Source organism: Hippopotamus amphibius, chromosome 2 (genome assembly GCF_030028045.1).
Source record: "Hippopotamus amphibius kiboko isolate mHipAmp2 chromosome 2, mHipAmp2.hap2, whole genome shotgun sequence".
Taxonomy (NCBI): domain Eukaryota; kingdom Metazoa; phylum Chordata; class Mammalia; order Artiodactyla; family Hippopotamidae; genus Hippopotamus; species Hippopotamus amphibius.
In genome coordinates this window covers 216036688-216050188 of record NC_080187.1, presented here as the reverse complement: position 1 = coordinate 216050188, position 13501 = coordinate 216036688, and the positions used below count along the sequence as shown (strand labels likewise).

At 39.8% G+C, this 13501-nt stretch overlaps 1 protein-coding gene across 2 annotated transcripts in view; it reads left to right on the top strand.

The window, feature by feature from the left end:
- The window catches only part of HMG20A (high mobility group 20A), a 67236-nt gene extending 53936 nt beyond the window's left edge, over positions 1-13300 (top strand). Inside the window, exons 7-11 of one of the 2 annotated variants that reach the window (XR_009051485.1) lie at positions 5212-5287; positions 5986-6201; positions 7214-7356; positions 10846-12150; positions 12190-13300. Coding sequence is in view for 1 of the 2 variants with exons in the window: in XM_057723780.1 (XP_057579763.1) it covers positions 5212-5287; positions 5986-6201; positions 7214-7350 (429 nt within the window). In the remaining variant the exon portion in view is untranslated. Of the gene's footprint in view, positions 1-5211; positions 5288-5985; positions 6202-7213; positions 7357-10845 lie in introns of both variants that reach the window. The other variant, XM_057723780.1, reaches the window with a different exon arrangement.
- Positions 13301-13501: the final 201 nt, after the last annotated feature.

The window sequence follows — 13501 nt, the reverse complement described above, 5'->3', positions numbered from 1 at the left end:
TAATTAAGTTCCAATTTCCCTTTCCAGATATCTTAACTCCCATATTTCCCATATACATCTTATGTACTTAAAAACCTTTAATACTCACTGTCCTCCAGGTGCCCCATCCTTTTCTGCCTCATGCCTGTGCTCCTATTCTTCCTTTCACAAGAATACTTTCTCTCCCTCACTCATTTTTTGTATTACCCTCTCCCATCATCCAATTTTGCCTCTAAATTCTAGTCATCCATCAAACCCTATTTCAAGTTCCATTTCCTCCCTCAAGCTTTCCCTGTTTCCTCCAGCTTCCTTTAAACTTCACAGCTCTCTATGTTTCTCTTATGCACTTAGCTGATCTCGCTAAGGTGCCAAAGTTATTCAAGTGCATCTGTAATGAACATTCTTGGATTATAATCTCTTTGAAGGCATGCATGGTCTAGTTTCCATCTTGTACCCATCCCTATACCATCTAACATGACACCTTTACATGAAGGAGTTCTTCCACAAATACGTATTTTTCATACAAATCCATTGGTTGAAATAACAATGGAAATTTACACAAAAAGAATTTTCTGATATACTCTTTTGCATGTATTGGTTTTTTACTAAACCAAGGAAATTATTTCTTCAAAATAATAATTTATTTATCTTGGAGTTGTAGTTCTCGTACCTAATTTGGTATTGGTGACCTTCAAAACATAGAGAAAGGACTTCCTAGGTGGCGCAGTGGTAAAGAATCCACCTGCCAATGCAGGGGACACGGGTTCGAGCCCTGCCCTGGGAAGATTCCACATGCCACGGAGCAGCTAAGCCCATGAGCCACAACTATTGAGCCTGTGCTCTAGAGCCCGTGAGCCACAACTACTGAGCCCATGTGCCGCAACTATTGAAGCCCACGCGCCTAGGGCCCGTGCTCCACAACAAGAGAAGCCACTACAATGAGAAGCCTGCACACCACAACGAAGAGTAGCCCCCGCTTGCAACAACTAGAGAAAGCCCGTGTGCAGCAACGAAAACCCAACACAGCCAATAAATAAATTAAATAAATAAATAAAAATAAATTAAAAAAAAAACATAGAGAAAACTTTTAGGTTCACAAGTCAAATAGATTTATTACCGTCCATGAATTGTAAAATGAGAAGCATAGTAAATATTAGCATATTATTCTTCATATAAATTCTGTATAAATGTAGTTATGTATGACATCTCTATGTTCCAAATAGGATGAAATATTTCTTTTTTGGCTTGAGAAACTGTATGTACACTATATATTTTAAATCAAAATTGAATAGTGTCGTAAGCTTTCCATATTGCCAGATACTTGTATAATTACTTATTTCTCCTTCCTTTGTGTGCCCACCCACCAATATCATGAAATTTCCAAACTTCTTTTTTTCCCTATTAAGCATCCGTTATAGCTTCTCTGTCCTTAATGGTTACAAAAAAGAGTATGGACAGTAATCTAAAATATTAGATCTCACATTTTCTAGTCAATGACTGACTCCTTCCATCACTGTGGATTTTGCTGGCCAAAGGCATTCTTGCCTCAAATAAGTTAACAGTTGCAATCAGAAAAGATTTGGTAGACTTATAGTCAGTCATAGAAGCTGCTGCTGATGATTTGAGAAAGGAAGCTTTTTATTAAAATACATCATTTAATAAGATATGAATTTCTGTGATATATGAAAAGGAAGAAGTCTCTGTGTGATTTCCCTGCTTCAGGATTAAACACATGTGAAACCAAAGAAAAGGAGGGAGATGGTGGAGAGCCAGCAGTAGTTTCTCAAATGTGTATACAGCAGGCTCTATAAATCTGTCTGTTGTACGTCCACATCAATGTAAAGCTCTCTTAGTAAAGTTGTTGACCCAATTAATGTCCTGCACTTTATCAGTTTTTATTTTTCACTGAATAATATCTTACTAAACTAGGTAATTTCAAAACAGTTGCAATAATAAAAAAACTGGTTTGACAGTTTTTAAACATAGTTACACATAACCTCTTAGTATAGTAAGAGTTAAGAAAAATAAGGACTATGAATGGGAAGAAAAGGAGCCATAGAAGCCCCCATGGAAAGGAGGAACTGAATCAGACCTTAAAGATGACCCAGGGGGCACTTCAGATATATAGATATAGATACATAGGTAGATATATAGATAGATTTATATGTATCTCCATGGTAGGATGGCTTGAGCTTAGTTATGAGGAATTATCTTGCAAATGTCTTGCAGAGTGCCTAAAACATTACAGTTTCCAAACACATGCTTATTTCCCTTTACTTATCCTATTAGGAATAAAATGGCAAATGCCATAAAATAGTCTTTGAGCTCACTTCAAAAATACTAAGACCTCAGAAATCCTCCCAACTGGCCCCCGCATTTTGCCCATGAGGAAATTGACTTGCCTAAGACAGGAAAGAACTTCCCAGAATCACTTACTGAATTAGTTAGAGGCAGAATTGTGACTGAAACCCAGGCCTGTGTAACCCAGTCTTATTTAGCACTCTTGGCAGTACATGCCACACTATATGGAATAAACAGTCTTGAACGTTAAAATGGGCCTGATTGCCTGTGATGTCAGCAAAATTTGTTGCCACTTGAGACAGAAACGATTTGATTTGTGTATATGTAGTAAAGAAACCTATTGTATTCCTTAATGGAACTTAGATTCCTAAGACATTGTTACCAAGGCAGATACTGGAGAGCGTATTAGGGCTAAAGAAATGCTGACCTTAAAACCATTCAAGCCGTTCTGCATAGCAGTGGGGCACTTCAGCCTGGTACACAATATTAAGAGCATTCCCTAAAGTAAAGGGCACTTGAGAGAAGCATGTCACTCTATGAAATTCTGGCCCTGAGCCTAGATCACAGCAAAGTAGTTTCAGTTCAAAAGGCCTCTGTTCTCTTACCCACCACTCAATATATAGAATGAAAACCAAAGTGAAGAGTATTCTTGCTCCTCTCAAATCAAAAGGCAGCCTGCTAGACCCAGGAGTCAGCTAGTGTTACTCTCAAGAAAGTGTCTAAATCTCATGTGAGGACTAAGATAGGAACAATAATTTTGTTTCTCCTTTAATTTATGAAAAATGACAAAATGACACTCAGCCTGAGCAAATTAGACCCTTTCAATGAAGAGGTAATGAAATCCTTATGATTTTAATCCCTTGAGTGATGCTTGGAACAGCTTAAGTATATCTGAGCCCCCAAGAGGATCCTCTCCAATGCCAAGTAATGTACTCAGTAATGGAAGATTGCTGATGGTTTTTACAACAACTCTTCAGTTAAGTAGAATTTCTCTGTTGCCTTTCAGGAACTGAACAGTTTCATTTAATTGCTTTGGTGTTTCTTATTTTGCACTCTAAGAATCTGTACTAAGAGTCAATGTGTTAATGCACTTATGTGGTGCTGTCCTCCGCCCTTATGTAGTTAGCTTGGTTTGGACTGCTCTGGCAAGGAAGAGAGCAGAATTACCAGTCTGAGCAGAATATAGGCCTTGGAGAGGGCTCTTGGTACCATGGTAATGGGAGCCAGGCATCCCCACCTACCCATCTGAGTGGCAGATATTCAGACCTATGGCTAGGTAAACTGATCTCATATAAGCCTATGCAGTTAAGTAAGAGACTGAACAAGATAGGATGATAAAATCATAAGCCTCTATCCTAAGTCACTTGTGGACTTATGCTTATATCTGTTATATCTTATACAGTAACAGAATTAAAGCATATGGTAAGCCAGCAGAGTCAAGAGAAAGCCACTGCGAAATATGTCCAAGATCCCTTCTGGAACCAGCCTTTCTTGCCCATACATTAGTTCTCTTTGAAATCCACCAAGAACCAGCTAGAGATAGAGCTCTGCATGTTGAAACTGGGGCTTTCAATGATAATTTTGTTTGTTTTTAAATTGTTCTGGAAAACTTCACTTTCTTTCTTTAAGAGGTAAAAGATAGGGTAAAAATTAAGTACTCTGAAAGTTTCTTCAGGTAAATACATAATTTTTCAGACTTCCACCTTATATGTCTCTCTTGATCAGCTGCCGTTGGCAGGCAGTTCACACAGCCCAACCCACCCCCTACCCCCCAACAAGGCAGACACCAGTGTGAGAACAGGAGCTGGGCTGATAGGCTGTTAACTGCCTAGCCTTCCCACTGGGCACCAAATCATATTTGTGTTCGAAGATAAAAGACGAGCGGTGGCAGGAGTAGGAAAGATACATTCTATCTCTGGCATTACATGTGCTTTTATAGGAATGATTTCTAGATTTTGTAAACTGTTCTTTATGTTATAAAGGTTTTGGAATCTTCGGGTTTCACTAGCAATTTCTTCAGTACTCATTTCCCACTGTTCTCTTTACCATCTTATATTATGCACGATCTTAAATACTGCCAAGATACTTATAATTTATATTCTTAATGCTTTCAACTTCAAATTTATTGTAGAAATTGCAGCCAAAGCATTTTGAAATATTGACTTTATTCACAAGGATCATTGTGGAATATATTTCACAGTGGTTTTGTGAGACTTTTATTTTAAATGGCTTATTGGTGAATTAACTTTAGGTTTATTATTCTTTTCTATCTCACATAATCCTTGGCATTCTCATATTTAGAGCCTAGTTATTTCTGACTTTTTGGTTTTGTTTGTTTGTTTTCCCTGTGTCCGAAAAAAGTCTGAAAGATCCCCAATTATAGCTGCCTTTGTAAATGAGTAGAAGTAAAAGCAGAAGTTCCAGTAGAATACCATGATTATTGCTCACGGCCAGCACATCTCAGCTTAAAATTCTTATTGTCCACTCTGCAAATTTAGGTTGCATAATCCTATCTCAGAGAGCACTTTAGGTGCATAACCAACAGAAGCAACAGAAAAAACACCTAGAAATTCTCTTTCTCTATTCCTACCTCAGCCACTTTCTCCACTGTATACTGTTGACTATTCAAAGCACAGAGCTAAAAAATGGTTTCCAAAATCTCCATTAGGGAAGTTTATGTAGGTTTGTTTTAAGGTTTCTCATTGCACAGCAGTTGTCACTTGAGAGAACTGAATACTTAACCTGCTTGAGCTCTATGAAAGTTTGATTCCAAAGGAAAGGTGAATACGTTTTCTTCACAGCCTCACCTAGACTGATTCCCGCGCATCCTACCGTTTCTTTAAGGAACACATGACCATTGTGCCTTCAAGCACTACTGTTTAATTTAGCTTCTGTTTAAGAATTAACTGTTTTGTTACTCTTGATTCACAGAAAGAAGCAGAGGTAAAGGAACGGTCTGTTTTTGACATCCCTATATTTACAGAGGAATTCCTGAACCACAGCAAAGGTGATTGCCAAAGGATAGTTTTGTGTCTCTCAGGTCTATGACAGGGGATTTAGTTGTCAGGAGGAATCCATTGCTCAAAAACAACAGTAGTGATATTCCAGACCCTGGGACTGGTCTGGAAGAAGAAAACTGCTTCTATTTCACTCTCTATTAAAAGTAGCTACTCAGAGACCAGTGGAGGAAAGCTGAGCCAGTGTTGTCAAAGCTGCTTTACTCTCTGGATCAGAGGGAATAAATATACGTCACTAATTAAGTTGCTTTCAGGCTCTTAGCCTAGAACTCTTTGTACAAATGAAAGCTTGCACGGATGTCCAAAATACAAAATAAATAAGAGCCAAGCTGACCCCACTGCAGTAAAGATGTAGACCCACAGCTGTGCTTGCCCAGTCTCCCAGGATCCCCCGTGAAACCCCTTAGGCGTCTCATCACACAGCTTTAAAAAAATCAAACAAATACGGAGAATTGCAGCTATTCCTTGCAGTCTTAAGTATAGAATATGATCAGCTTTAAGGATTAAAATAACTCCAGGGAGCCAGGCGTTTTATTGCTGAAATTGCTATCTGGAAGGCCATAATAAGAATAGGGACTTGAGGAGGGGTAGCTAATTAGAGATAACTAAGCAGAATTTCCTGCAAGAGCCATTGGGAGTCCTCAGAGAGGCCAGTGTTACTTGTGTCTTATGGCGGTTGTGTCCTCAGCTCGGGAGGCAGAGCTCCGACAGCTTCGAAAGTCCAACATGGAGTTTGAGGAGAGGAACGCGGCGCTGCAGAAGCACGTGGAGAGCATGCGCACAGCGGTGGAGAAGCTGGAGGTGGACGTGATCCAGGAGCGGAGCCGCAACACCGTCTTACAGCAGCACCTGGAGACCCTGCGGCAGGTGTTGACCAGCAGCTTCGCCGGCATGCCCTTGCCTGGTAATGTCATCGCTAGCCGAGCCCTGTAGAGTTGGGGGGGTGGGGGTGGGGAGGTGCGGGTTATGTTGGTGTTGGTGTGGTGAGGCTGAAGGCTCGCCTCCGGAGGAAAGTCATTCAACTCAGAGGTCTTTTCCTCAGAGCTTCTTGGGGAGTCATGTAATAGAATTTCAGTATTGGTTAAAATCATCCAAAATTTCAGGCCCTCTGCTCAGTTCATTTTTCTTCGATTATATTTTAATATACTCTACTTTCTGTTAAGCTTAATTTGATATTCAGAACAGTGGAACCTGCCTAATAAATCCTGAGTGGAGCACTTTTTTTTTTTAATTGTGGTATAATTGACATATAACATTGTATTAGTTTCAGGTGTACAATATAATGAATGATTTGATATCTGTACACACTGTGAAATGATCAACACAAGTCTAGTTAGCATGTGTCACCATACACAGTTACAAAAATTTTTTTCTTGTGATGAGAACTTTGAAGATACACTTTCTTGGCAACTTTCAAATATGCAGTACAGTATTGTTGCCTACAGTCACCATGCTGTACATTACATCCCTGTGACTTTATTTTATAACCGGAAGTTTTTATTTCTTGATCCCCTCCCCCCATGTCACGCATCCCCCAGAGCACTTTTCTGATGTATATTTGCTTGCTTTTTAAATTGTCTTAATGGGAAGGAAAAGAAAGACAAATACTAGTATTTCTTATATACTCTTTCATTTTGAAGGTAGTCACAGCAGATCTGGGAACGTCTTTAATCTTTTGTTTTATGCAGCTACTCCTGTGTACTGCACAGCAGTTATATAGCCCATCTGTTTATTTAGAGTATGTGGATTAATTTCATTTCTTTGAGGTCTAAAAGTCTCTCCTCTGAAAGTAAAATCTTCTCTGTGGAGCAGACCACATTAGAGTCAGGTCTCTTTTCCTGTGGAATCACTGATCTGTGTTATGGTTGAACTGAACGAGGAGGATTTTCTTACTTTCTCTTCTTATCTCACTTCAGGAAGTGGAGAGACACCTACAGTGGACACTATCGACTCCTATATGAACAGACTACACAGTATTATTTTAGCTAATCCCCAAGACAATGAAAACTTCATAGTTACAGTTCGAGAAGTTGTGAACAGGCTTGATCGTTAGGGAATGGTGAGTGCTCACTGACATGATTCGTACATGCCAGGGCATCGTCAAAAATAAGATGCATTACACTTTATCAATACTACTGAAACCCTGGAATTACATTGAATAAGTGAGTTGGAGACTTGATTAAGATTCCTGTTGCATGGTTGCTAAATGTAGTAAATAGTGTTGGAAAACTGAATCAAGATAGTTTTTCCTCATGCATGCCTCTGCATGGCTTAATGGAAAGGGCATAATTTTTGTGATTGGACCTCAGTTCTAGCTTTGTTACTTATTAGCTGTGTTCTCAAGTATTAGTTTCCCAAAGTGTTTTGAAGGGTGAGTGAGAAATTTAGAGAAAATAATCCCCCAAACAACACATAGAACAAAACAAATATCATTTAATTGTTAAGCTTCATTTTCCATGTAAATGTGATGATAATTTACAGTAGTCAGTGAGACACTGTATGTGTACACGCCTATGTAAGTAAGAAGCTTTTCATTAATCACTCAGTATCAGAGTAACTGTTGTATGTTTAATGTTAATGTGAACTAACCTTACATTGAAACAGTTAATGCCTTAATTAAATATATTAAAAAATAAACTCTCAATAAGTGAAAAGAGAGGCAAGAGAAAAAAAGCTTTTTAAAAACATATTCAACAAACAACTAGTAGTATGTGTTGCATCCTTTTAGAAGAGAAGAAGGTACATTTCCTAAAGGGATCTGCCTGTGTAAACTTTTTGGTACTAATGGTCAGTCATCAGGTATCATTTCTTAAATGGAACTGGTATTTGTTCACTCAGATTCCTAGGGATAGGGAACCCTTTAGTATGTCATTCCACAAAATTGACAGCCCTTTGGTCTGTCAATTAAATTGTTCCATACTTGCAGATATATAAACTGGGTGGAAATCTTGGGGTTGGACCATCCAGTGAGTGGCCATATATGGATACTAACACAAGAGTGGGTAGCAGGATATGCTCCTTAGAATGCCTGGTCGTGGGCTTGGATCTTTATTTATTTGTCTTGCAGGTGCATGCACACACTCGTGTACATGTTCATATTCTAACTTGGTCTGGACCTTGAGCAACATGTGCAAGAATAAATAAAACCCATGATTCTTTATCTAATGAGGCCACATCTGCCAGCAGAGACAAAAGCAGCCGTCTTTATCCTTCTTGGCCAAGCCCTGGAATAGTAACTGTACAGGGCAGTTCGTTATACTTTAGCCTCAGCCGTGCTCTGATGGGGAAAGGATTACTGTCCTTCTAGTGAGTAGCCAGATGGAACGGACTGTACTTCTAAGAGATGGCTGGACTCCCTGCAGAATAAAGAAATGGCATTACTGCTGCTGTTCATGAAGGGAACAGCTTGTAAATCTAGGCCTGGGATTTTCAGGAGCTCATCATCCTTCTCATTTTCACACAGTGTTTTCAATTAGCACTCTTGTAGGCTTGAAAAGAGAAAGCTGGGAGAAACAGTGTGGAGGATTGTGAAAGAACACAGTAATTGATAACATGGTGTCTCCTCACATAGGTATAGGGCAGTTATTGCAAGTTTTGAGCCAAAAAATGGTTTTCCATTTTGAACATTTGGCCAGTTAGACTCTCCTAAAGCTTTACCCATCTTAAGGATATAAACTTGTAGAATCTGCTTTCTGAAGTGTCTTTGAAAACCTAGAATGTGATCATTATCCTTGATTTTAACCTACAAATATTTTGCCCTTGAAAGAAACAGTACCTGAAACATGAACTGTTTTATTACTACAGATTCTTACAATCTAGCCATGTAAACATAACTGAGAATGGCTAGTTCTCCACACCCTCTGAAACTGTCAAATGAAACAATTATAAAGACTGTGATTAATACTAGCGTGGCCTCATTATACAAATATGTACAGGCAGCTAGGCCTGATGTCCCCAGCATTCATGGTGCAATTAATTACTCTGACGTGAGCTTGGCAAAGGTTTCTTCCATTGTCAGGAGCCAGTGAGTGAAAGGAAGCTAATGGTGTTCAGTTTTAGAGGAGCATATTAGAGCTGGAAGGGGCCTTTAGAAATCCCATCATTTTACATATGAAGAAACTGAGTCCCAAAGAGGCAAAATGTGGTGCCTGAAAATACCTGAGTAGGTAAGTGCGGAGTCCAGAACTAGAACACATGTATCTAAACTCAGTGGGGTTTCTAAAACATTGATACAAGGAGGTGTAGGGATGGGTATAAGGGAAAAGCACTAAAACATCTTAGAATGAGAGCATTAAGATAAGTGGGAGGTAATTAGGAAAAAATTACAATCCAGCAGTTATAATGTTATAAAATTTTGGTGAGCCGTTTTGTAATTATTTTTATAGATATGCAATGGAAGAATTACCCCAGCTGTCGTATTTCTTTGTGGCTAACTTGTACTTAGAAAAAGTGGAGCTGGGAGGAAGCCATGGGGGTGATTTCATGTTGAGAGGTGACTACTGTATATAAACTATCAAAAGCCATATGTTGCCTAATTTGTTGCCAAATGATAAATATTTGCCTGTTTGATGATTGGGGGGGAAAGAAAATCTTTCTTATGTGATTGCATTCTTATCAATGTAAGACTTCATTCATCTCATCACACAGCACATCCCTACCCACGCAGAAAGCCTTAGATTTACACTTGAAGAAAATTGGTTTTGATTGGCCAGGACTAACATAAAGACTAATTTTTCATCATCACATTTGTCCCCAATACCTGCTTTTCTGTGTTCGGCTGGCAATTTTCCAACCTCCCCGTTGTGGCTGAACTGGAGCAGGGCCACAGTTCGCATTGAAATGTTATCTGAAATGCCTCAGTGAGGTTGGCTGCTTGCAGCTATATGAGCTCTTTAGTTTCCATACACCCTGCTACTCACCTTACCCTCCCACCCAACCCCCTTTCTTTTTTGCCACATGGCACTGGATATTTACTCTATATAATAATAATTGACATTGTGAGCATTTACACACGCCAGGCACATCCTAAGTACTTTACATGTGCTAGCTCGTCTAATCCTTAATCCTTGCCACAACTCAGTGGAGGTATTTTATTTTATTTCATCTTTTAATTAATTTTTATTGGAGTATAGCTGCTTTACAATGTTGTATTAGTTTCTACTGTACGGCAAAGTGAATCAGGTGTATGTATACATATATCCCCTCTTTTTTGGATTTCCTCTACCACAGAGCATTGAGTAGAGTTCCCTATGCTATACAGCAGGTTCTCATTAGTTATTTATTTTATACATAGTAGTGTATATATGTCAATTCCAATTTCCCAATTCATCCCACCCTTCCCTTTCCCCCTTGGTATCCATACATTTGTTCTCTATGTCTGTGTCTCTATTTCTACTTTGCAAATAAGATCCTCTGTAGCATTTTTCTAGATTCCACATACCTTTTCCCTTTCAAAAATAGAGCAAAACATTATTTTAACCCTTAGCCCTCACCCTTTTTGATCTTTGCTTACCTTTTTGGGGTTTTTTTCGCCCTCCCAATTCTACAGGTCTTAGAGCTCCAAGATGTTCTGTAAGTGGTTTTACTTGTTTGGAATGAGAAGCCATCATGGAAATTTGAATTGAGTGGAGGCAGAGATGGAGTACAGATTACTCTGCTTGTTAAAGAACTGTCAGTTATGAGCTAAACGCCTTCACCCCAGGAAGCCATATGAGGGAGCAGCAAAAGGAACGTGTATGTGAACTTCCTATGGAATCGTCCTTGTGAAGCTTTGACCTTGTACAGCCACTCTCCCGAGTCTTCAGTTTCTTATTGTCTCCATTTCTGTTAAAGTGGGTCTCTATATATGCTGTTGACTAGGCGCCCCTGAGACTGCCATCTTCTGCAGCAGAAAGGAAGCCTTCTCATTGTTCTACTTCATTCAGATTGGACTTTTTTATCAGTGGCTCTGTGGTTTCATCAGTGATTTTCCTACCTAGCTGTCACTTTTTTTTTAATGCTTTGGGGGGTTATTTTTTTATTTCCTTCACCCCCACCAAGTTAGACTTCTCCATTTGCTGACCTCTGGGCTTTGTTGCTCGGCAGGGTTCTGAAGGACAGTTTTTCCCATTGGACAGGCCCAGTCTTCTCCCATCATTGTCCTGCTGTGGCTCCAAAGAAAGGAGCTTCTTGTTGACAGTGTCCTGTGGAGCGAGGCTATGTTTCATACCCCACACAGCGCTCAGGAGGCTTTGTGATTGCTGCCCTGAAGGAGAATGCTCTTTCCTTCCTCCTTGGCACTGCCTGCTGTTTTCTAAGCATTGCTCCTGCACATGCCCTGCGTCCCAGCCCCAGCAAGGCTCTTCTGTTCCCATCTGTTGGCAATGACTTGTGGAATATTTTTGGTGAGGAAAAGGTCATTGGTAAACAGGACAGAATGAGAAAAGTAATTTCTCATTTGGTATTGAAATAAATCCTAAAGTTTATCATAAGTGAAAACGGGGAATCCCTGTCTGCTCGGGGTGTACTGATTCGTGGATATGGATGGGTGGAAGTGTCATTCAGAATAGCCGCCAGCTGACAGGAAAAGATACGGAGGAATTCTCATGTCCTTTGTCTTCCTTCTCTAATCATAACTGCAGAGTCTGTGTCAAAAGGACAGCCTTCCCTTCCTTCTCCCAGCTTAGTAAGTGATTTTTTTTTTTTTTTAACACCAAAAGGGAAGAGAGGTTTCTGATTCTCACCTCAGGGTTTGGTTTTGTTGTGTTGTGTTTTGATGCTCTGGAGCACAAGGCTGACGGTTGCAGCTGAGATCTTTGGTACTAGAGTAGGGCATGCTGAGCCCATTGTCTAGGCACCATGCCACCGAAGGCGGGTGGAAGTGTGGCCCCCTCACAATATGCTCACAAGCCAGGGTGCAAGCCAGAAACCCCCGTCACGTTGCTGCACCATCCTGTCTTCTCCGCATCTCCTCCCCTGATTTCTTTCTTAACCCAAAGGAAATAAAACAACAACAACAAAAAAAAAACCTTTTTAAAAATTCTGACATGAACACGCATCAAATTTCCATGTACCGAAGCTCACCTACCACCACTTGGCAGTCTTTTAGAATAAGAGCCCAGCATTATCTGTTGCTGTAAACCTAGCCAGCTCACGTGCTCCTCTGTGCTTTCCTGTTTTCCTGCTCTCAGCTGCCATTCCTGTCACTCCTCTCAGACTCCCTGCCTGCTAAGTCCAAGCTGGAATGCGCTGTCTGTGGCAGAAGGACGTCCAAGCCAGTTCTGGAAGTTTGTGTCTGTCTTCTGCCGAATGCTCTCTCTCCTTTCCTCCTCCTAAAACTTCTCTGTCCCTCCTTTGTCTTAGTTATTAGCGGTGCTGTGGGCCAGGAAAGGCTATCACTTGATCCAAAGATGATCATTCTCCTGAGTCTAGATAGGATACCTGACACTGGCTTGAGATAGCTGCATATTCGGGAATGCACGAGATCTTGAGAAAGCCTACCGTCTGAAATCATTTTCACAAAATAACAGCGTGCTTTTGACATGCTGGTCCTCCCAGCAGCTACACACCTGACTCACTGGTGGCTGGAATTCGGCTGCCGCAAAGCGATCAGGTTCTGTGAAGTAGGTCTGCGTCACCTCCTGTCTCCTCTGTGCCCAGCCCAGGAGGTAGTAAATGAAGTCACAGGTTGACACGATACCTAAGTCACGTTTCCCAGTAAACTTGTAGATATTATTGCACTTAAATGTTCTTCTCAAGAAATATGTTGTTGCCTATTCAGTGTTACAGATTTCTTTCTTTTTATTAAAACATAAGGAGCAGCTGAGGAAAATGAGACAAAGTGTTGTATTTCTGACAAAATAAAATTTTAGAAAAAAAATTGTGTACATGTGTTTGAAACTGTTGAAATGTCAAGTTTTCTGTACAAGTGTTTTTGTAATTAAACTTTTAGATTTTCTTTGTTTTTTAAGAAGCCGATATGCTTGCTTGATATTTGCCTCATTAAAACTTTTCTATGTTGAATCTACCCGATTCAATTCTACCTGCATTGCCTTTTCATCTTAAAGACTTTGTCAACTCTACATTAATCATCATGTCTGTTATGCTTTTAAAACAGTAACACATTCATTTTACTAATTGCTTATTCAGAATGTGTCTTAGCCTGTTTGAGAATTCAGCTCTCTTAATGTATGTTATAGGAATACAATGAGTTATAATTCATTTTA